The 23819-nt window shown below is 38.6% G+C and overlaps 1 protein-coding gene across 4 annotated transcripts in view; it reads left to right on the top strand.

Moving 5' to 3' along the window:
- MTBP (MDM2 binding protein) overlaps window positions 1–23819 on the top strand; it is a gene marked incomplete at its 5' end in the record, with an annotated part of 61102 nt that overhangs the window by 19053 nt on the left and 18230 nt on the right. For all 4 annotated transcript variants that reach the window (XM_084621154.1, XM_084621153.1, XM_084621155.1 and 1 more), the window contains 7 exons: window positions 2991–3063; window positions 5986–6103; window positions 9343–9516; window positions 10614–10727; window positions 11636–11800; window positions 13332–13425; window positions 14865–15020. In XM_084621154.1, the coding sequence (XP_084477280.1) occupies window positions 2991–3063; window positions 5986–6103; window positions 9343–9516; window positions 10614–10727; window positions 11636–11800; window positions 13332–13425; window positions 14865–15020 (894 nt within the window). The remainder of the gene's footprint in view (window positions 1–2990; window positions 3064–5985; window positions 6104–9342; window positions 9517–10613; window positions 10728–11635; window positions 11801–13331; window positions 13426–14864; window positions 15021–23819) is intronic.

The raw sequence follows: 23819 nt of genomic DNA, 5'->3' as shown, positions 1-23819 counted from the left end.
CAAATCTATATTTTAGAGCATGAGTTTGAACTACTTATTGAACCTTGGAGCCCTCGTGGTGTGTACCTAATATTTGTAATTCAATAACTAGAGGGGGAAAGGAATCTTAAGTACTAAATACATTCTCATGTGCTAACAAGAATAAGGAAAACAAGGACTAAATTATTATAGTTGTAAAGAGAGGGCTTAAAATAACACCAGGGTAGTCAGAGGTTAAATGTATACATCTTTGGAAGTGTTTTACTTATTTTTAAGACACTATTGATGCAATATATTTAATGCAATGACTAGATGAGGCATGTAAACCAATATATTCTCCATCTTATTCTGCACAGTATTTAAATTCACCTTGTATTGGCAGCTGGTCATTTAAGGGGAGGCCCTTCAGGGTAAAAGAGCTTCTTGTCCTGCTTCATTTTATTTTTGCAAGAGTCAAACCATTTATTGTCCAATGTCTCTATTCTTTCTTAAATTTAATTTCTGATCGCTTTAAAAGAAAATGCTCTGGTGTTCAATTTAATATACTGAATTCCTCTTATCTTTCATTCTAAATCTGGACCATTTTTCTTAAACCATCTTCTAAAAATAAGCGTGTTTCTTGGCTAATTGCAAGAGGGACTTCATTACACATATTAAAGTTATATGGCCAATCAGAAAAAAAAATGGCACTGATGTATGAATCTAGTTTCCCCCATCAGCAAGACCTGAATAGTGCTAATTAGTCTGAGCACTTGTGACCCTTTTTTTAAACTGAGTTCTCCAAAGCTAGGTAATTATCTCTGTTTAATATTGTCTCAGGATGTTTTAATACTCCGTCAATTAAAGTACTCCTCAGTGCATTAGTGATCATACCAGTCTATTGAAGTAGTCCCATATCCATTTAGACTGTACTATACATAAAAAAGAGTGAGAAATTCCTCCCACTCCCAGACTTTTCGGAATACAGAATAACAAGTATATTAATTGAAAGAGATTTGTCTGTTACATTGGAACTGACATCTGTGGCAGTTCTGCTGTGAACTGGAGGCAGTATTGTAGCTCTAAGGGTATGTCTGCACTGCAAAAAAACAAAATAAAACCCCAAACAAAAAGTAACTATGGCAATGAGCAGACTTGGGTTTGTGCTGTGGGGCTAAAAATATCAGCGTAGGTGTTTGGACTCAGGCTGGAACCTGGTGAGAGGGAGTGGATCCTAGAATCTGCGCTCTAGTCCAAGTCCGAACATCTGTTTTTGGCTCTGTAGCACGATCCCGAATCAGTTGATCCAGCTCTGAGACTTACTGCCACGGGTCTTTTCTTGCAGTGTAGGCATACCCTTTAATGTTCTGGGTTAATAGACCATAATACTCTATATACATCGTGCGTAGGAATATTTACATGATTTAAAAGACATTTACCTAATAGAGAAGCCTCCATCCATAGTAGTAATTATCCCTACATATAATAAAAGGAAAAAGATCATGGATTAGTTTGTGATATGCAAATAGCTTGATCAGAGGTAGGCAAAAAGCCAAGTCTTTACAGCCTGCTAAAATGAAGTAGGCTCACAGCCATATGAAGTTTGTCATGCTTAGTTTTGTAAGTGGAGGTATAAAGTGCACTAGAAGTAACACACTCGCTTTGATCTAATGCCATGATAAAATTAAACAAATAATCTTAGCTTGCGTAGTTTACCTAACAGGTTGAAACAAAGAGGGCCATGCTGCTTTTTGTAGGATGAAGAGGAGAAGGGGATATTTTGCTATGCGCTCCTATTTTGTTATAGTGACACTCCACTAATGTTGAGCTTTCTGTGTGAAGAAAAGCCTTAAGTGGTTTTAATGTATATAGCTTATTCCAGTGTGTAGAGACACATTTACACAAAACTGGTATAAATTAAAGGGAATGGATAGCTAAGGAGCCCTTTGTCTTCTAGCACAGAAGTTAAAATATCCAGACCAGCACTTTCTGCAGTTGATACTGTCAGTCTGTTTCTAAAGCTGCCAATCAAATGCCTTTCAGAACTAAGAGGTGATGTTTTTATCCTACAGAAGGATATTCCATGTACCGTGAAATCACTAAACTTAAAAACAGAGAAATTGAGGAAGAGGAAGAGAATGCAAGAAGAAATATAATTGGGCCTCTCATTAAAGCCCCCAAGAAAGTACAAATATGACTGTAGTCAGAACACAAATACCCATCTTAAACTGAACCCATTCGTTATAATGAACAGCTTTCTCTGAAGGACCCACCAGGAACCATTCACTCACGTATGTTGAGCACACCAGAGAGGAAGAACATAAAAATACAAATCTAATCTCTTATCGAGGTCTGCGGGATATATTATTATACAGTTTAACCACTTTTCTTTAAGACCCCAGGAGTAAAGGTCTGTCAGCACCTCAAAGGATTGGATCCTAAATGATTATCTCAAAACTATCACCTGCTATTTTGGTGGTTGAGTGCAGAGTGAAAGATGGATCTCAGATTTTGTTCGACAGAACAACAACAACAAAAAATTAAAGAAAGAAACAGAAGAAGGCAACTCACCATCCAGGTGATATGAGTGCTGCTGGGGCCTGGAGTGCCTCAGTTATGACAATATATCTGTTGCTCTGTAGAAGTTACCAGAAATTCAGGCTTCAGCAGTAACATTTGATACGAGCTGATTAAAATCTTGATATATATAAAAATAATTAACTATCATAATGGTTAGAGATTCAATAAAGTATATAAAAAATTGCTCCTACACGGTTACTTGGCAGCTTTCAATAAATATGCTGTATATCATAACATATATTTACAAAATGCCTGAGTTAGTATATTACCCCATCTGATAAAGAGAATTTATTCATTCTAATGCTTTGACAATAATGAGGACGGTGGTGGTTTAGTTTGTATTTAGGTGGATTAAAATGTTTCTTCGCGTAGAATATGATAATAAAATGATTTATAAAACAGCAACCAGTAAAACCATTTGAAGATATGGCTCCTTAAACTTTTCTATACAGGAACTTGGCCAGAAACAGTATCAATGAAAAGTCTACACTGCTTTTGGACCAGATTTCTTCTCTCTGTGAAAAGGTATATTTTTTTATCAACTTTGCAGCAATTTTTTTTCAAAATTATTTGTGCATAATCTGTTTCTGTGTACTTTTAATTTAACACCTGATCTCCAAGGAGCCTCCTCCAAAATTTTCTTCTAGGGCCAAAATCTGCCTTTTTTTTTTTTTTTAGATGTCTGTGCTTTATAGTTTCCAAGAACAGAACTCCGATGCCCATTAAATTGTGAACTTCAGCTAAGTTTTGACCTCATAGCACATCTTGATACTCACTCTGAATCCCACTCATCCTCACTCCCATAGCTGTCTTGTCTGCTCATTTTCATAATTCAGTTTAACCCTTTAACAAAAATTACTGACCCCACCCTCTTTGGTTATTTTCTGTTCCCACAAACCTTTTTTAAGCCCCTTTACAACAAGAGCCCCCCCTTCCTTTCCCCTGCCGACCTTCATAAACACAAACAGCAGAGTACTCTGAGTAATTTTTTATGTTCTGCAGGGCAGTACGTTGCATAGATGCTATACTGTTGGGCCAGCCATATCTTCAGTGTATTTGCCATATTCATAGGTTTTAAGGCCACAAGGGACCATTAGTTCACCTATTCTGACCTCCTTTACGTCACAGGCCATTACATTTCACTAGTTACCTATATGTGGAGCACAGTTCATACAAGCTGATGTAGCGCTTCTAGTGTAGACCTGCCCAAAGTCACTGATTTCCTCGCAGTGTTGGACATTCTTGCCTCCTAGGGGAATAGGAATAAAAACTGGTGATAGCCTTATCCCTCCATTTCTCATGTTGAATGTTGGTGGTTAGAAATTTCCTCAACAGTGCATTCTAAATGCTGTTGAACAAGCCACTGTATTATCTTACCTCTTATTTCTCTAATGCAGAAAACAAGAAGGCATAGTGCATCATTTATTTTGCAGTCCTAGGCTGATGGAGACATTTTTATATTTTGCAGATCGTGATGGCAAGAAAAGCCGATATATTTTGAAAAACTGAGAACATTCTATAGTTTTCGTAGGACAGTGCTTTTTAACTCTTTGTTCAGATACAATAGTTCTTGCTTATTCTTGGTACCATACCTATGAATAATTATGCAGTAATGTTCATTTGAAAATGCTGTTTGCCTGAATTTTTAAGGCAATGTAGGTATGTTTACACAGTGTTTCTGATGTTTTTAAAAGTAATCTACAGTAATCAGAACATTGGCTGCAGTGGGCAAATTGATATAATTATAGCAAGTTACTCATGTTACAGTGTGGAGTTGTGGTTCCATTATAAAGCCATATTTTTAAGTGTGTACAGTGTAGGTGTTGAAAACTGGCTCTGGTGTTCAGCTTGATATTTAGGATTTCTGCTAAGGAATGTATTTTCCTCAAACCCCTTCTTCATTTTCTATGACTAAACAGCTTAGTTGTTTTAAAAGTATACCTGTTCCAAAAAACAAACAAACCACAAGGTTTTTGGGCATTGGTATAACTCAGATAATTACGATGTGTAAAAATGGTATTTAGCAGACATGTCAATTATGTTTAGTAACTTTAGTTTTTCTTCATAATTTAAAAAAAGCTTTTAGAACATTTTATGCATACTTACTATGATAAACTAGAGATGCTCTGAAAATTGTGTGTAATTATCTGTACTAATAGATTGAAAATGTTCTAAAAGTTTTATATGCAGTCTATTAAATACAGTACAATGCATATTTTAAAGAAGTACATCAGAAACTTGCTGAAAAATGTATTTTTCCTGATTCCACAGCCTGAATGCTCAAGTAAATAAACATAGTTACTTCTGTCGTTCTCCTTATTACTAACATTTATTGTCCTGAGAGAGAAATATTGGCAGAAGCAACATCCAATATCTGAATTTATTGGAAAACAGAAAATATAAAAAAGATACGTCCTCTCTTGAGAATGGAGAGTAGCCCACTGTGGCTATTTATTGGAGTACACAATTAATTTCAGATTTTATTATTATATGGAGATATTGTTAGCCTTACCGGATTTAGGTTGAGTTGAGATTTGCAATTATAATGTGAATTAAATCTCTGTATCAGGTATGAAACAGAAAATACAGTATATGTGAATCCAGCAATACTCCATTTCTTAACTTTCCCTTGATTTTAAAAAGCTAACTTTTCACAGTTGGGAATGCTGCTTCTGCTTAACTCAACTCAGCATGATACCAATAGAGACAAGCCCTGTTTGACAGTGAACAAAAGAAGGAAGGAGTGTCTTTAATAGAAATGTACTTTAATGAGCCTCTAACCAATAGCTAAAGAAGAGGAAACCTTGAGCAGGTATACTCTAATCAGCTCATGCTACACGGTTTCAGCCAGTCACCAGCATGGATTAGGAGGGAATCCATCCCCTTCCACTCTTCCCCGTGTATTTTGGGACAGTTTTTTAAATCTCCTATCTCTGAAGCATCAGGGATGATCACAGCTGGAGATGGTACACTGGACAAGATGGGCCAGGGCTTTGAGGTGTTGCTGAACATTTGAGCATTCCCCCTCTCAGGTGCTTGGCTGGCCAGTTCTTGCTCTCTTGCTCAGGGTCTAACTGATTGCCAGAGCTGGAGTTGGGAAGGAATTTTCCCCCGGGTCAGATTGGCCGTGACCTTGGGGTTTTTTTGCCTTCCTCTGTAGCATGTGGGTGCGAGTCACTTGCCAGGTTTATCTAGGTATATCTCACATAATCATATCCCTGCCATTTTGGGGGCATCAAGATTGATTTACCTCAGTGCCCTCTATTCTCTGCCTGTGGGTCTCATTTACTTTGGTCTCATTTCCATTGTTGGGCTTAATGTGTGCGGGGTGGTGGCGGCCTGTGATGTTCAAAGAGGTCAGCCTAGATATTCTAGAGGTCCTTCCTGGCTTTGAACTCTATGACTATAGGAGTCATATTGAGAGCACTGTATTTGCTCTTTCTACAGGTAGGAGCCTTATTTGTTTTGCCTTGCAATGTAAGCAACATGTTGATTCCATCTCCTAGCCAGCTGAGTACAAAAAAATGGAAGGAATATATGGCCAAAAAACCAAAGGACATAACCAGTAAGTAATATATGTGTAGGGGTGTTGTGTTTATGTGTGCATCAGGAGTATATAATATAAGTAGGCTTGGCAGAATTTGATTTTTATTTTGTTATTATTTCAACAGATAATATCAATGTTTGTTTTTAAGCATTTTTTTCTGTTTTTTGTTGATTTAAATTTTCATAGTTCCAGGAAATTGCTGAGGAGGTCAGACAATAATTCTTAATGACAGTAGATATTGAGATTCAAAAAATTATAGCTTTTTAACCATTAAAACACAAATTGTCAACATTGCATATCAAAATATACAAAGTAAATATTCTTAAATTAAACTCCAAGTTCTCAAGCAGCATTTTTCTTTCTTTGCCTATCTGTAAATTTTGATTGTTATTGATTGAAATAGTTTTTTGTGTGTGTGGTAAAAATGGCATTTACCAATAAAAATCTAATCCTTTCAAGCCTAAGTATAAAGTTTTTATTAGCATGAATATAGAATAGTTGCATTACTTCGAAATGGAGCTGCACTGGGGCTAGCAACAGTGACAGAATCTCCATAACATACAAAAGGCCTTAGCTATTATAAATTCAGAGCAGAGAAAAATTAAAAATAACCTGTGCAAGTTTTGTGGTGGGTCCAGCCAGCCCTGGGATCAGGGGAATGTAAATGTGGCTTAAAGGTACCGTTGTGTGCTAGTCTTTAAGAGCTGGATCCTCAGCTGAATCTGATGTCTCTCCTTTCCTTTTTATTTTAAAAAGATGAAAGCCTCATTTTACAAACTAATTCAAGGCCATTGGTTTATGTTAACAGTGATATGATACACTCTAGTTAGCCAACAATGATGATAGCTGCAGAAGTTGTCAGGGATCATTGGTCAGTATAACTGAACAAGTTACTTATGCCCCAAGATTTTGACCATACTCTGTACAAATTTATAATTAGATTATCATGGGCTCTTTCCAGTCCACTCTCTCCATTGTGCTATACATTGTAAACATGGTCTCTTTCCTGAAGAGTTTATAGCCTAAGAAGACAAGTAACATAGGTTTATGGGAAGAGGCATATAATCAGATAATTCAGTACGCATATGCAGTTGTAGTCCTCAAAATATATGATAAATGAAGTGTCAACTATGCTCATCTGGCCTCTGCCTGTTATGTCAGAGGTGTATCTTGAGGAAGAGATTGAAGGAGGAAAGGCTAGTGGCGTTACAAATCTGTTAACGGAAGACATCCATCTATGTGGGGCAAGCATGGAATAGGCAAGGTGACATTTGCATGAGAAGCAGCCACATCTGCCCTTTTGTTGTCATTGGCAAAGAGGAGGATATATGGGGATAAATGACAGGGAGAGAGGAGCAGGATTGTGAAGGGCCTTGAAAGCGAGGGCAGGAAGCTTAATGCTGTGAAACGTGGGCTGGGCTGGGTGGGGAGGGGAGGAAGGGCAGATGTGATGTGATTATAGAGAAGATTAGCCATTGGATTTTCATTGATTGAAGTGACAGCACAGGTGAAACCACATGAGCACAGAAGAACATTCTCATATTGAAGGCTAGTATTCCTAATCTCCCAGCTCAAGTAGAAGTACACTGTATACCACTTTCTCCAAAGCCTGTGGCTAGCCTGTTTTGAGTAAATTGAATAGGTGCTGGTCCACAATCTCTTAATTATGTGAGAGAGGTACAATGCTTCATCAAGATTAAAATATAAAAGAAGACGTGAAAACACCTTGACATCTCAAAATGAGAATAAGTGTCTGAGATGAAGAGAATACTGCGAGGTGGACATAAAGAGAATACATGGATGAATGGATGTCTTGAATGTAATGCTTGTGCAGCTATAGATACCAATTTGATTTCTCTCCCTAATTTAAATTAAAACTGTTCTAGAAAACATTAGAATATTTTATACAATATTAATACAGATTTGTTGAACTTTCACTGCTAAAATATTATTTTTTGAGACAGTGTTATAAATGCCTCAATACAAGAGGGATAACAAAGCTTGAAGGTGGTATTAAGTGATTTGATCTTTGAAGCTTAATACAGTATTCTGAAGTGCTCAATCTCTGAGCTTCTTGTGTTAGCAGACATCTGTCAATTTAATAGTTTGTATAAAACCTGAAAAAATAGTTTCTTCAAAGTTATTACTGTCAAGTTCACAGTGATAGATTTTATTCTAGTACAATCCATATGATCCATGCTTTTGTTAAGAAATAGAATGGAGTATTTTTCATATGCTTCACAGCAGACGTTTCTTGCTATCCTTATATGTTTAATAAAGAGTTTAAATTTTTTAATTTATTAGGATAAATACCTGCTTTGTGAGTAGTATCTGCCTCATAATAAAAAGCATTTACAGAAATATACATAGTTAATGAATAATCCTATTTTCTGACTTTTTGGGGGGGTGAGGGAGGAGGAGTAGTGAGGTGCCTAACACTTCACAACACATTTCTAAAAAATTAGGATTGTTTCAATCCAAATGTTCAAAGAAGGGTTTCCCACTAGCAAAGATTCCATCCACCACCACCATCTTTACAAATGTAGCAGACTAAGCATACAGTTTTGCTCCTGTTTTAGGATAGAACTAACTTTTCTGACTCATAACAAGGTAAGATTTAAGGTATTTATCTTCTCATTTAATAATAACTGAAATTTTATGGAGCACCTCTCATCCAAAGATCTCAAATGTACTTTACAAAGTTAATTATCAACTACATGCAGACATTGCCTCGTACATGGTGGCAGCAGCATTTAAATAACACACAACTATGTTATCCAGTAGTTCAAGACAGAAAGTAAAAAAACCAAACCCACCCTTATCCTGTTGAAATTAAAGTGATGTGTCAGGCACAATATGATAACCCAATTAGATGTTGTCAAGGATACCAGAATTAACCTTGCTAATATTGTAAAAAGTGCCTAGGATTTTTAATGACCACAAGTGGTCAATACCTCATATTTATCTCTTGTCCATAGGCATCATACTAGGATACAGGTTGAAAATTAATGTGAAAGAATCAGTGGCACATTTGGATTTGGTATTTGCACCTGATGCATTTAGAATATTTTAGAAGTCTCCCATCAAAATACTGAGCACATTTGATTCTGCTGGCTAATGTGATCTGATTCAATCTCAGCTGACAAGGCTAGAGGCCATGCAAGTGACACCATGTTAGAGTCTAGAAAATATTATGCTTATTTTAAAGACTTTTTTTTCTCAGAATGGTTCATGATTATCTGTTGGTATTTGCTTAGTTCCAGAAATTGAGCTAAAAGGAGAGTCCTGCCAATATTATTTCTTGGTACAAAGCAATGCCTTTGGAGGGTGTAAAGCAACTTTGATTCATTCAGCCAATCAGATCAATGGCACAGCCACTCTTGCTTTAATAAATGGAAAGCTACAGACAAGCACAGAAGAAACACAGTCAAGTAAGACTTAAACTCTGTTTTTTAAGGGTTTCTGGGGGGTTGGTGGAGGTGACTGACAATATATGCCGTTTATTTACAGTAATAAGGTGGGGAAAACTAAGGGGAATAGTTACATTTGATAACATATTTTTGTTTCAGCAATATACTTGTAAAAATTATTTAACATTGATGGAAAAGGTCAGAAGAACTAATAACTTTAAACTAAATCTTTAAGTTCAAGTTAAAATGTATGTGATTTCAATATATTCTATGAGAGATGCATAGCCCATCATTTGTGATACTTTCATTGCCACATGGAGCAAAGAGAGTGCTTTATTGTACAACTCCAGTTAAAATGAATACTTAAATCAGACTTGCAAAATTGTCATGAAAATTGACCAACCCAGCCGAAATTCTAGTTGCTTACCCTTGAGATGAAATTTTTTTGTTTTCCCTAGGCAAATGGACAAGTCCAATTTTGCAAGGCTGACTTAGATGACATTCAGATAGAGGAAGTCTGTTCCCTTGTAATTAGAGGAAATGGAAACGGAATAGAATTGACTGCCTGATCGTAATAGTTTATCTTAGTCAGATGAAAAAGGTGGTGGGGGAAAACCCTAAAGTCCTTCCCAATATGTTATAGAAATTGGAAACAATGGGTTATGTTCAAACATCAAATGCAGTAGTCTGTTTACCTCCTATACATGTTAATTATATTAACTGCAATAACATATCAAGATTCAAAGTCTGACTTTAATGCATAACAGCATGGAAATTCAAAGCTAAGGATTAGGCAGATATTTCATCCAAACCGTGCTTATTTATTATAGCGTGTAATATGGAAAAAGATTGCCAAGCATGTGGAGACCTCCTTGGTAGTTGTGCACAATAAGGTGACTTCTGGGTGGATTTTCAGCCTTCGCTTTTAATTTCCTTGCTTTAAAGGATTCAGCCAAATACTAAATTCTAGCTATGGCTTTCTTAATATGAAATATATAGTAATGCATGTGTACTTGCGTCATACACAAGGATAGCTCCTTTAAGAAATAAACATGAGCTGGTGATTTCCTAAGTCATATGAGACATACCTAAGAATGGCTTTCTCATAATCCATACAGGCTTTTGTACTGCTGACTTCATCAGTTCTCTTCCACATTTCTATGGAGAGCAGATACTACAGAGAGAAAAGAAACTGGCTTATGTCCAAGCATTGGCCTTGAAGGAATGTCTCGGTAAGTAATGGAGAGAATATCGGATTAAATCACCACTGGATCTCAAATCGGTATTCAACAAATATATCTTCATTTTGAATTTTTAATGTGACTGTTTAATATATAAAGTCCCGGGAAGATAGTCTATGAAGAAGGAATAGAAACATTTAATATTGTTTGCAGTTAGGAAACAATTAGTAATACATCTGTGATGACTTGTTGCTATGTTTTTTTTAAACCATAGAGATGAAAGAGCGCTGATTTTTATTTTGGTGTTTGAGTCTATGTTTCATAAATATGTTGTGGAGAGCAACCAGGTTTTATTGCTGAAAAGATGATTTCAGAAAGAGACTATTGTGGGGATTCAGTACTCCGCTACTTTGTAGTTCTTTCTGTTAATCTCCAGTAGTGTTTCTTTCTCTCTCCCTCTCTCTCTTTTATTTTTTAATGGTGGAGGTTGAACGTCTATTAGAGATTCATGTTTATTGTAAGTGGGTGTATCATTGTAAACCGGACTGAAAGGTTTTTCTCTTTAAGTGCCTCAACTTTGGGTGAGTAAGGAACATTTTGTTTGTCCCTTGATATTTAATCTAGTTTCATTGATCGAGCAGATTTAATTAAATGAAAACGTACTTTGGAGAGACTGCAGTTTTAATAGCCCGATCATAATGTAAATGGTTTGCAGTTAACAGGATGTCAATAGACTGAAGGTAACTTTAGTCATAAAAAGCACTTGTGAAAATGATCTCTGAACTTCAGCCTTCCCAATGTTCCACATGTGCTAATGGAATAAACTAGTAACATGTCCCTAAAGTATACAGTATTGCATGTCTTGTCAACTAAATTCTCTCCCAACCAGGGTCCAATCTTTCCTAATTGCTTAGCAGCTTGAACAGTAATTTTTTCCCCTTTTTCTTATTGTTTTGCAGAGAGGCGGGAATCAGGCAAGCAACCTTCAACAGTTTCTGCTGATGAGCTCAAAACCCTGTTAACACTTACTAGGGAACGTTTTTTAGAGTTGTATGACACCAGCCTTCCAAAAACTATTCTGCACAAAGCAATCAACAAAACTAGCCCCTACACAATGACTAGTGGTAGGCATCTGTATTAGAAAATTCACCACTATTTTATTGCGTTTGTTTTGTTTTTTGGAAAAGTATGTGCAAACAAGACTTCTTATTCACATATTGCAGTTACATTAAAATGAATGTTAAAGGAATTAATCCAGAAAGAGAGGAAAGTGGGAAATCCATAATATTTATTGTACATTCATATAACAATTATTCTCACCACTGGACTATTTACATCTTTTTGGGTATTGCTGACAATGATACTATGATTTCTGTATGATATTGAAAGCTCTTTATTGAATGAATGTGCATCTTATCATGTTCTTAAGATGTTTTTGTCCAACTTCACTACAAAACTGTTCATGTGTGAGAAGTAGTACAGTTTTTTTTTATATCACCTTTGTTTTTGTTTTTTTTCGCACTTTCATTGAAGAACTATGGTGGTATTCTATCCAAGTAGCCTTTTTTATATTTTTACCCCATTAATTCATCTGTTTAATTCACATGGAAGAATAAGTGCATACATCTGGGATTAGTGGGCATAGTACTAGAATAGCAAGATTATTCTACAGAAGACCCAGCACTTACCATATCGTATCACAACTTTAATAAAAAGCCTTTCCAGGTTCACAGCTGCTATTTATCTGTGGCATACCAAACACATATCTCTTCAGTCAGAAAATTGTTTGCAAGCAGCAATGATTTAGGCCCACAGCAGTAATATGCTGAATACAGTACATCATCTTCTTGAGTGATGATTTTAACACATGCAGATAGGGACTGTGAAATTTTTTTGTATGTGTGGAGACTTCTCTAGAAGCAACCACTAAACACACCACACACAAATGTGCAGGATTTCCTAGTCAGTATAAAACTGAACAAGATGTTCCCTTTTTGAATTATTTATCGAGTAGTGTTGCCAGCATCATATATTTAGGTAATATCTTCTTTGTAGACATTACAAAATTGTTCTGTCTTTGCTCCACATGAATTTTAATATGATATAATTCAGTGGAGTCACAGATAACTCCAGTGTGATTGTCATGTGCTATCCGAACACTGTATTACCATGTCTGCACCATAACCTTTCCTCGTTACAACTCAATGTGTATTGCTACAACATGATGATGAAAATATCAGTCTCAGGTTTGAGTCCCCAGGATTATTTGGGGACTCAATTTATTACTGTGTGCTCTCTCTTTCTTCCTTTCTTGATCACTAGGAAGAATCTTCATGACCTGGTACATTTCCTCAGTACTCTTCATGCTGCCCTAGATGTGCCTGGCAATGTGGAGTGTGCTACTGTGAATGGCTCTGTATTTCCCTCCACAAAGCAGAGCATATGGATGTTCAGTTAGAGCCATGTATTCTATGACAGCCTCTCTTGGTGCCTTAAAGACTTGCCAAGAGGCTCTAGAGCCACAGTTTGAGTATCCTCCTGTTAGTACTAATAAACCCGGCTCTTTTGATTGAAGATAAATGGCATCCGATTTATTAAGTGTCAGCTGACAGTAATAGCTTTGGTATTAATCTAACTCTGTTTTTTTTCTCTCAGAATCTGAATTAATAGGGCCCAATCCTTTGGAGTGGCCAGAAAGAAATGTTCTTCAGAACTTGGAAAATTTTGAAAAAATTAAACAAAAAATGAGGTAATGGTAAATACTGTGTATTTTTTAAACAGATGACATTAAAGATCATTCTACAAGATCTGTGAATGCTGACAGAGGTTTTGTAAATCTCATAAAATATGTTTAAGGGTCCTGCAGAACTGAGGAGAGGAGGGAAATTTATGTAAGTTTGAAACTGGGTCCCTGATCCACTGCCATTTTGAAAAGGTATTGCAGAGGTGTTTCAGTATTTATGAGTGGGTGTTGTTATGTAGCCTTTTGATAGAGCACAGTTCTAAGTTTGTGAAGTTCCACTAGGCACCATTGGGTGGGTAAAAGATAAAGGTCATATCCACTCTAGGAACTGGTGCATAATGGCGTCAAATTTGCGCACCCAGTGGCACAAGTTGTAATGTAAACACAGTGGAGCAGTTTTTGCCACTATATCCCAATATAGATGCACCATTAATCTTTTTGTGTTGCTTCATTTAGAGCCAGGGTCATAACATTTTAAAAGCATAAGAGAATTAATGGAGGTTTGAAAAATGTTCATTATTTAGACTTGGGTTCAAATGCTGCTCCTTTGGGTCTTTTACGGCCTCATGTAATTAGGTATTTAACTCATTCTTATAATTTGTTTCATTTCACCCTAACTCCCAATTGCTTTTTCTAGGTCTTTGTTCTATTGTGGATCTTTAACATTTTACTGGATAAGCGTACAATCAATTTGAATTATCATGGGTTGCTTTTTTCTTTCAATTTACAAAGTCCCAGGGTGGCCTGGCCTACATCAGGGTGTTGGGAGGAATGTCTCACTTGCAGCCTCGGCTTAGATCTATGCTTTCCTGTGCCTTTTTCAAAACGCTGTCCTTGCCTCTCAAAACAGATAAGATTATCTTTCTGCTAATCATAGCTTTTGACAGGTATCTCAAGGACCTTTCCATCTCTTAGATTCAGTGAATGTCGCTCAAGTCCTAGATGAAATACATTTATTTTATCCTATTTCCCATTGGTGAATTTTACTTTTCCTAAAGTAGTATGGCAAAGGTTCTCAGTATTAGAAGAGGAGACAGTTTGCTGTCCTTGAATTAGGTGCATTGAAAGAATTACGAGGGGCAGGTTGTACAATACTTTCCTTTTAGTTCTTACCTTTAACTATGCTATAAATCTCTCTTTCATGAGAATTAAATTAATCTTCAAATATATAAAATTTGCTCACAGGCTGGAGAATCTGAATGTCTGCTTTCCATCCCAGTGTTAAATTTCTCAACTAAACTGTAAAATCTTGATGATAATTTATATTGGGAAGACTGGTAGAGCCTTGGCATTGAAACCATTTTATTATGAGGTTTTCAATAAATATTTTGAAATGCTAATTCCAGTAGTGTTACACTGGAGATAAACCATTTTTAATTGCTCCAAACTAACAGTGCCTCTTGGCAGGACAGATTTACTTTATTGTTTGGTTTTTTTTTCTCCAGAGTTTCTATGTTGGCGCATTCCTCTGAGCAATTACTGGGCCATAAAGATGGTCAGAGGGAATCTCTGACATTGCTGGATGCTAAAGAGCTACTGAAATATTTCACTCCAGAGGGGTTACCTATTGGGGATCTTCAGCCATTACAAATTCAAAAGAGGTAAGCTCTCAGAATGCACAAAACCTCAGGGCCAAATTCAGAACTGATGTAAGCAGGCACTACTGACGATTCCATTGCTGGGAATGAATTTGGCCCTCAGAATCTCCTGCTCAGAGTTGTGTAAATGATCATTTATATTGTGCGTGATGATGGAGAGTAGGCTTTGACTATGTCAGAGCTGTCCCAAATAAACACCAATGATTAACCTAAGTAGCTTTTCCATTGCAGTTGAAAATATGAGGGGTTTTAAATCTTATCCCTTGCAGATGGGTCAGAGCCACATGTTTCCTAGCATCTGACAGAGAGCACTTGGTGGATAGGAACAGGGAGACTGTAGCATTTGTAGGGGACAGCATCATAGTGTCGGTGGAGGCGAGAAAGGGGTAAGCAAGGTGAAAAACTTGTGAGGACTATAATGATGGGAGCCATACAAGATAATACTTAGCTCATATATAGCACTCTTCTTGCATAGACTCCAAAGCACTTTACAAAGGAAAAGGGAAAAATCCTGCCCAGTTTACAGATGGGGAAGCAAAGGCACAGAGAGGTGAAGTGACCTGCCTACGGTCACACAGCAGGCCAGTGGCAGAGTCGGGATTAGAAACCAAATCTTCTGAGTCCTAGGCAGCCTCTGATCACTGGAGACAGCTGCCTCATGGACAGTGATGGGGCAGAAGGCACATGAAGGGGGCACATGAGAGCAAAGATATCAGTAGGGGCAATATTATAAAGGGTCTTGTATGGGAGGATCATCAAATCTAATGCAGAACAAATGACAAGACAAGGGTGGGAGGCAACTGGGTATTGGTGAAGAAGAGCCAAAGTGGTGATTGGAAACCACAGTGTTTGGTAAAAATCAAGTCAAGAGTGACTGAGACAATGAGTGGAGAGGTCAGATCAATATTGGAGCTTGATAATTAAACCTGTTTTCTCCATGGAACGTGGTGTTGTACATTCAATTGAGTTACTCTGGGTTCCCGCCCCTCACTCCCTTTTAAACACAATTCAGTTCACAAAAGGATACTGATACTCGGCGCTTGCATCATTATCACTGCAGAATTGTTATAAGAATATACCAGCTCAAGTACAAAAATCTACGTGTCCGCTCTGTACCATAATGATTGGTAAAGAAAAAAATATTTACTCCAAACAAATTACTTTCCCCAAAAGAATGGGCAAGTAGAATTTTGCAAGACTGATTTAAATGGCACTTCACTTATTTCAAGTGCATTGCAAACATTAATTCTCTCTGAGGTAGTTCCACAGATCCTCAGTGTGAGTTGTCATCTGCCTGTATTTAGGGGGCAGAATCAGATCTGACTGGAGGGCTGATGAGGGAGTAGCCCCCACCTTCGGAAGACCCCATCAGTTTTATTCTGCCTCCTGTAGCTACTGGCAGAGTGGTAAAATCCAGCATCTAATGTGTGAGAGAGAACTTTTGTTAATAAGTCATTTGGATAGCATTTGGTCTAATTTGGACATATTGGATTCCCTAAAAAAAGGGTGGGGGGGCTTGAAGAGGCACTTTGTCTCCTCTTTGGAGTTATGACAGCAACTTCCCCCTTCCTGCCCCCAGTGCTCAGGTAATAGGCTAGGAGGATGGCGGAGAAGGGCCCAAAGAAGAGTGGATTAAGGCAGTGTTCCTCTTGCTACGTACCCCTTCCAGAGCATGTAAAAGTAGAGGTTTGTGCTTTGTGCACTCCATCCTTCTCATTGGCTGGGACCAGGAGGGGTTCGCTTTGACTCCCTTCTCTGACCTAAGAGCCTGTTCTGTAGGAGTTCTCCACCAGCAGCCTGGCCACAGCTGCATTGAAGGATAGAGGAAAATGAAAAGAGCCATAGGACCACCGGAGGTGGTTGCATCAAAGGACAGCAGCCCGGCTTGGGGAAACCATAATCAGAGCAGCCAGGTCTCGATCTCTTAGCCCAAAGGGAGAAAAAGTGAATCTGCCCCTAAGGAAGACATCCCCTCTTGGGCTAAGGAGCTCCTTAATTTGTTGCATCTTCCCATCAGAGGCCACCATCTTGTGAGCCTCAGGCAGCAGCTACCATGTTCCCTGACAGATATTCTGTCTGCTCTCAAAAGGGCAGGATTAAAAAGATGCCTGTTAGTAGAGAAGTTTGCAAGACCCCTTATCTGACTCAGGTTCCCAATCCCCACATCCCCTCTGTTGGCTACAGGATGACTTTCCCAGACGACCTGCTCAGAGCAAGAAGAAAATAAAACAGAATAACCAAAAAGGATTCTATGCACTACTGTACTGTTATTTAGTCTTGGGGAAGCTCTATAGCAGAAAATCCCTTCTGATCCAAGGTTGCCAGCTACAGCAGCTTCCAGTGTAACATATTTGGGGAGGCCTCTGTGATGGAACACTTCTCTATTCCTCTGATTGCCTATGAAGTTGGAAAGGGTGCAAAAATGTCTGGGCTAACCAGACCCTTCTTATGCTGCAGTTGGCCATGACACGCCTGCCAGGCAAAATGGAACCCAGATCAGTGCTTTTGATCATGCCTCGTACAACTTGTTGAGAAGGAGAGCAGCCCAGACATGCAGAAATAAATAGGTGTGAAGGGGCCACTTGGCCAACCACTTATTTCTGACTAATTTATTCTGCCTGCTTTAACAGGTGTGAGTCAGCCCTTAAGGAAATCTGCTTGCTCACCTTTGGATTCAGTGAGACAACATGTCTATGTCATGTGGCTTTTCTGTAGCACTGCTTGCCTCATTAAGGAATCCCTTTGAGGAAAAAGGGCTGTGCCATCTGGCAATTATTTTAGCACTGCTTGGCTGACTAAGGGATCCAATGACAGGCCAAATCATGTTAGTGGCTTCTAAATATTTCAGGTCAATTATTTGGGCAGCCATTTGATCAAGTGGTGGTGAAGTCCTCAGATAAAGCAAATCAGTCCTTACAGAACATTTCTAATTCCAAATCTGGGAAAAGGAATAGCTGGCTGCCTTACAGGCCTAAGTATCCTTTTCTGGCTACAGCAAAAGCAGATGGAACAAGTCTAAATCCAGAAAGTGAAGAGACCAGTCTTCCCACAATGCAAATTTCAACACTAGAAACAATGCCTGACTGCAATGAGGAGAGGTCTGATGATCAGATCAGTGACTGCTCTTGAGGATATCCGTAAGCACTTTGAGTGTTCTAGGGATGATTGTGTCCTGCATAGGAATAATGCCTTGGGCAAGAATGCACATGAGGATTTTCCAGGGCTTCCTGCTGCCCCTTCCCTGCCATTTTCTGATTTCTTCCCCCCCCCCCATCCTGGAAAGTGAACATTCCATCACTTGAAATCCATGAATTGGTGGATGAGTGTGGAGAGGTTGCAGGTAGGGATTGACATGGCAGAGAGAGATATGTCATAACAACAGACATGGATTTGGGAGCATTCTTCAAGAAGTCAGTGACTCAACGGACATGATGTTTCTTGCAGCAAAAGAAAAAGCATTAACATTTTGAGTATTGAGGGCAATAAAGCATGCTCTTCAACAGCTGGGCCCCGCATTGCTGAAAGATCATAACCTTATAGTGAGGGACAGTAAATCAGTGGTGGCATACGTAAACCATCAGGGGGTTTGAGATGAAGGGATCTACAGAAGGAAGCAGCGTTATTGATACAGTGAGCGGACTCTCCGCTATTATCAGGGTCCGCTATTATCAGGGCATTAGCAATACAAAGACGATTGGCTGAATGGAAGGACTGTCAGGCAGGAAGAATGGAGTCTTCACAGTGAAGTCTTCTGATTGATTACTGACATTTTCCAAATTCTGATTCTGGATCTTTTTGTATCCAAGGCAAACTAAAAAGCTCTCCAGTACTTTTCAAGGAGGAGAAAGCCAGAAGCCATAAGCATAGATACCCGGCTGCTCAAATGCTAAAAGGGATTACTTTATGCTTTTCCCCCAGTGCCTATCATCACCACAGCAATACAGAAAATCAGGAAGGAGGAAGCAGAAGTGATCTTAGTGGCTCCCTATTGGCCCAGGCGGCCTTCGTTTCCCAACCTGATGAACATGTCAGTGTAGCCACCATTTTTCCTGAATCTGGGGCCAGGTGTGTTATCCCAGGGACCAGTTCTTCATCAAGATCCAAGTAAATTACATCTAGCGGTCTGGCATTTGAAAATAAATTTTTGAAACAAAGGGGTTACTTTTCTGTCTTGTCTGAATTGTGTTGGCAAAGGATTTGGTCTAAGTTCAAAGCTTGGTGCAGAGTGAGACATATTCAGCATCATGTAGCCAAAGTGTCTTATGCTGTGGAATTTTTACAAGATGGTTCTGATCTCAGGTTGCGGGCTAATATCTTGAAAGTGCACGTTTCTGCACTGTCAGCAATTTTGAGTGTATCGAGAAAGTCTTCCTGTTCCTATCATACAGACATTTTGTCACTTAATTGGAGCAGTTCAGCTATTGCATCCTCTAAGGTGCATACAGCTCTGAGTTGGGATTTGAAAATTGTGCTCAATGCCTTACCATAGGTGTTTTTTGAACCTATGAAATTGGTTTCACTGTATCTATCAAAACAACCGTTTGGGTCACTATCACTTCGGCAACAAGGGTGTCCGAGTTGGGAGCTTTTTCAAGTGATCCATTCTGTTGCATCTTCCACAGTGATAAAATAGTTTTGGAAAACTGTACTCCACAAGTGAATGTGATTATTCGTTGAGCACAAGAGATTATCTTCCTTTTTGTCCACCTCCTCCTTGCCCAAAGGAGAAAGTATTGCATTTGTTGGATGTAAGGTGAGCTTTAAAGATTTATCTGAAGAGAGTTGAGAGCTTAAGAAAAACAGGTTTGCTGATCTTGTTTCATCTAAGGAAAAGAGCTGCTAAGACCTACACATCATCAGTCTCATGGTGGATATAGTGGTGCATTGCTGAGGAATATAGAGCAAAAAGACGCAATCCTCCAGTGAGTACAAGAACTCTCACAGTACAAACAGTGTGGCATCACAATGTGAGAAGGGACAGGCCATTTATGTGGAAATCTGTTGGCTATCCCTGCGTACATTTACGAAGTTTTACAAGATAAATACTTGGTCTTCAGCCAATTTAGCCTTTGGCAATTGGGTACTGCATGCTGTGGTGATTCCTTAGAGTATGGGAATCCTTTTTCTCAGTGATGGTATTTTGTTGCCTCCTTATGAATTTTGTCACTGCTGAGAAAATCCTGCCCTGAGAATCTGTGGACCTCGCCTTGAGAGAGACGGGGAGACCTGTGGCTGCTTATCTGAAAATTTTCCTTTTTTTGGCTGGATAGTCCACAGATCCAGCCCTCCCTGAAAATTCATTAAGCAAGATCTGCTATCTTTATGGTTAATTTTAACTACTGCAGAGAACTTTTTCTTGTTTTGTGTCTTGTCGTGTGTGTGTGTGTGTGTGTATACACATTTAAAAAGTGTATATTTTTTATATATAGGTGGTGATATAAGATGAGGAATTTGTTCTTTGTTTGATAGCCCCTTTTCACTCTGGACTAACTTTGCAAGCATCTAGAAACTGAGAGGGTCTTCAGAAGCTGTCCAGTGAGCTTTAATTCTTTCCCTTACAGCTACAGACAAGTGATGACCCACACTGAGGGTTATCAGATACATAGAAGAACTCAATATGAGGGGGAAGAGTCACCACAGCTTTTGTGAAGGGCAGTCATGCTTCACCGATCTATTAGAACTCTGACAGTGTGGTCAAGTATGGAAAAGGGTGATTCACTTGATACAGTGTACTGGGACTTTCAGAAAACTTTTCACAAGATCCCTTACCAAAGGCTCTTAAGTAAAGTAAGCAATCATGGGATAAGAGGGAAGGTTCTCTCATAGATCAGTAACTGGTTAAAAGACAGGAAACAAAGAGTAGGGATAAATTGTCAATTTTCACAATGGATGGGTCCCCCAAGGATCTGTACTGGGACCTGTGTTATTCAATATATTCATAAATGAACTAGAAAAAGTGATGAACAGTAGGGTAGCAAAATTTACAGATGATACAAAATTACTCAAGATAGTTAAGTCCACTGCTGACTGTGAAGAGCTACAAAGGGTTCTCACTAAACTGGGCGACTGGATGACAAGATTGCAGATGAAATTCGATGCTGACAAGTGCAAAGTAATGCACATTGGAAAAAAGAATCCCAACTATACATACAGAATGGTGGGGTCTAAATTAGCTGTTACCATTCAGGAAAGATCTTGGAGTCATCATGGATTGTTCTCTGAAAACTTCTGCTCAATGTGCAGCAATAGTCAAGAAAGCTAACAGTATGTTAGGAATCATTAGGAAAGCGATAGATAATGAGACAGAAAATATCATAATGCCACTATATAAATGCATGATATGCTCACACCTTGAATACTGCGTGCAGTTCTGCTCTGCCGATCACAAAAAAGATATATTAGAATTGGAAAAGGTGCAAAGATGGCAACGAAAATGATTAGGGGTATGGAACAGCTTCCATATGAGAAGATATTTAAAAGACTGGGACTGTTCAGTTTAGAAAAGGGATGACGAAGGGATGGGGGGATATGATGGAGGTCTCTAAAATCATGAATGGTGTGGAGAAAGTGAATATGGAAGTGTTATTTAGCCCTTCATGTAACACAAGAACTAGGGGTCACTCAATGAAATTAATAGTCTTTTCCTTTATATAGCTTGGGCCTTTGATCTTGTCCTCATGTAACAGGTGACCAGCAGACAATGGCTCACTCCTCATGGCATAGCTTCCAAAGGCTGGGTTTTTGCATAATCGGAGGTAGGGAATTTGCATTCACTTCCCACTAGATATTTCTCAGGAAGACCACTTAACACATTTTTGTTCCAGTAGTCCATTCTTGTCTTGCACATTGTTCAATATAGTCTTTTGAATCCCCATCTGTTGCATTTTCTCCCCCCCTCCCCCACCCCTCCCGGCCCCTATTCCTTGAGAGGTTACATACAATCCTGGCCCATAATAATACATACGCCATTTATTTAACAAATGGGAGGGGGGGGTCAGTAAGGTCTCCCAAGGATATGGCAGGAAATTGTCATAGCTGTCGCCATGTATAACATTATAAAATTGTTTATGAAAGCAGAGTGTTCTGTGGCATTGGGGTAAACTGCTGGAAAAGCAGTTTTAGAACTGCTGTATTCAGGAAACTAATTTAAAGATGTGCTGATTGCACACAAGTGGTAGACAATTTAAAACAAAGACTAGCCATAACAATGAGAGACTTTTACAAAATTTTTAGTTAATCAATGCAGATGTCTCCAGGATCTTGGCTAAATTACAAATAAAACTGCGTCATTCCAATTAAGTGTGTGTGAGAGAGAAGTGAATAATTTGTTCATTACAAGAGTTCTTTTAATCACCAATTTTGAGAAACCTCCAGAGTTGCTTTATAGCCATGGAGTATTTTGATTCGCTTGAATGGCTTGCTTTGAATCACACTTCAATAAACCCTGAATTTGAAGGGATTTTTCTCCAGCTCACTCGTAGTAATAAGTTGTAGAATCCAAAGGGTTGTGATCAAACTTTGTCTTGAAGTGCTTTTACCGTAACTAGAAAATCTTAGAGCATTACAAGAGAATTTGGGTAACTGTGGGAAGTGCAAAACAAATGCAAGAGGTCTAAGATACTAGAGCAGGACTGGGTAAGCTTCTTGGCCAGAGGGATGAAAGATCTGATAATGGCATATACTGAATATCCCCATCCCATTCAGTCCCAAAGAGAGAGAGAGAGTGGAGGCACAGCAGTGGAGATTTTCCAAAACACCCTCTCCCGCCACCCTCAATTTGGTTAAAATGTGAAACATGCAAGATTGACTGAGAACCTCTGTCTACACCAAGCTTTCCTGTATCATCATGCCAGTGTGCTTGAGTCTTGATCTGGTGAGCAGTGACACGGGCTTTTCTGCTGAGATGGTCAACAAAGGTGGCATTTGTAAATGTTGTTTGAAGTTTTGGACACTGAGGGCTGACCTGATCCACTGAAGTGAATAGAAGTCTGGTGACTCTGAGGAGTTGGATCAGGCTATTGCCTGCTAAGAGCTGCACTGAATGGCTTTGTTTCACATTCACTGATGACCAGCCATCCGATCGTAATGAGCTTTTGCCACCACCAATAAGGATTGAATTTGACTAGCTGACCAGGCAGTTCTGTGCTCTTGCTTAACCAAAACTATAAAGTCTCCACCATGCAGCACATTCTAGCTTTAAAAAAACAGAAACAAAACTAATAGGTTAATAAGTACATATTTAACATTTTAGCTTAGATTTTTCTTGCTCTTTAGTTTTCTCGTGTCGTCTTTTTCTCTTGTTTCCCCCTTTCCCCCCTCCTTTTCTTTCTCCTCTATTATGTCATCAATTCCTCATCTGTAAAATGGAGATAATGGAACAACAAACAAAACTTTTCATTTTGAAAATGGCAAACTTTTGAGTCGTGACAACCATCACAACTGACCCTTTCTGTAAACTCTTTTGGTTTTGACAAATTGGTATTTTTCCAACAAAAGAACAGTTAATTGGAAAATTACTGACCAGTTCTAGCTCTAATCACTAAACTTTTCTCTCTCTTGGAGCACACTGCAGCAAAACCTTATGCAGGAAATCATAGAATCATAGAATATCAGGGTTGGAAGGGACCTCAGGAGGTCATCTAGTCCAACCCCCTGCTCAAAAGCAGGACCAATCCCCAATTAAATCATCCCAGCCAGGGCTTTGTCAAGCCTGACCTTAAAAACTTCTAAGGAAGGAGATTCCACCACCTCCCTAGGCAATGCATTCCAGTGTTTCACCACCCTCCTAATGAAAAAGTTTTT

Source organism: Lepidochelys olivacea (genome assembly GCF_965140295.1).
Source record: "Lepidochelys olivacea isolate rLepOli2 genome assembly, chromosome: 2".
In the NCBI taxonomy this organism is placed as follows: domain Eukaryota; kingdom Metazoa; phylum Chordata; order Testudines; family Cheloniidae; genus Lepidochelys; species Lepidochelys olivacea.
The sequence above is the reverse complement of the archived record's forward strand: the minus strand, read 5'-3'. Positions and strand labels throughout refer to the sequence as shown.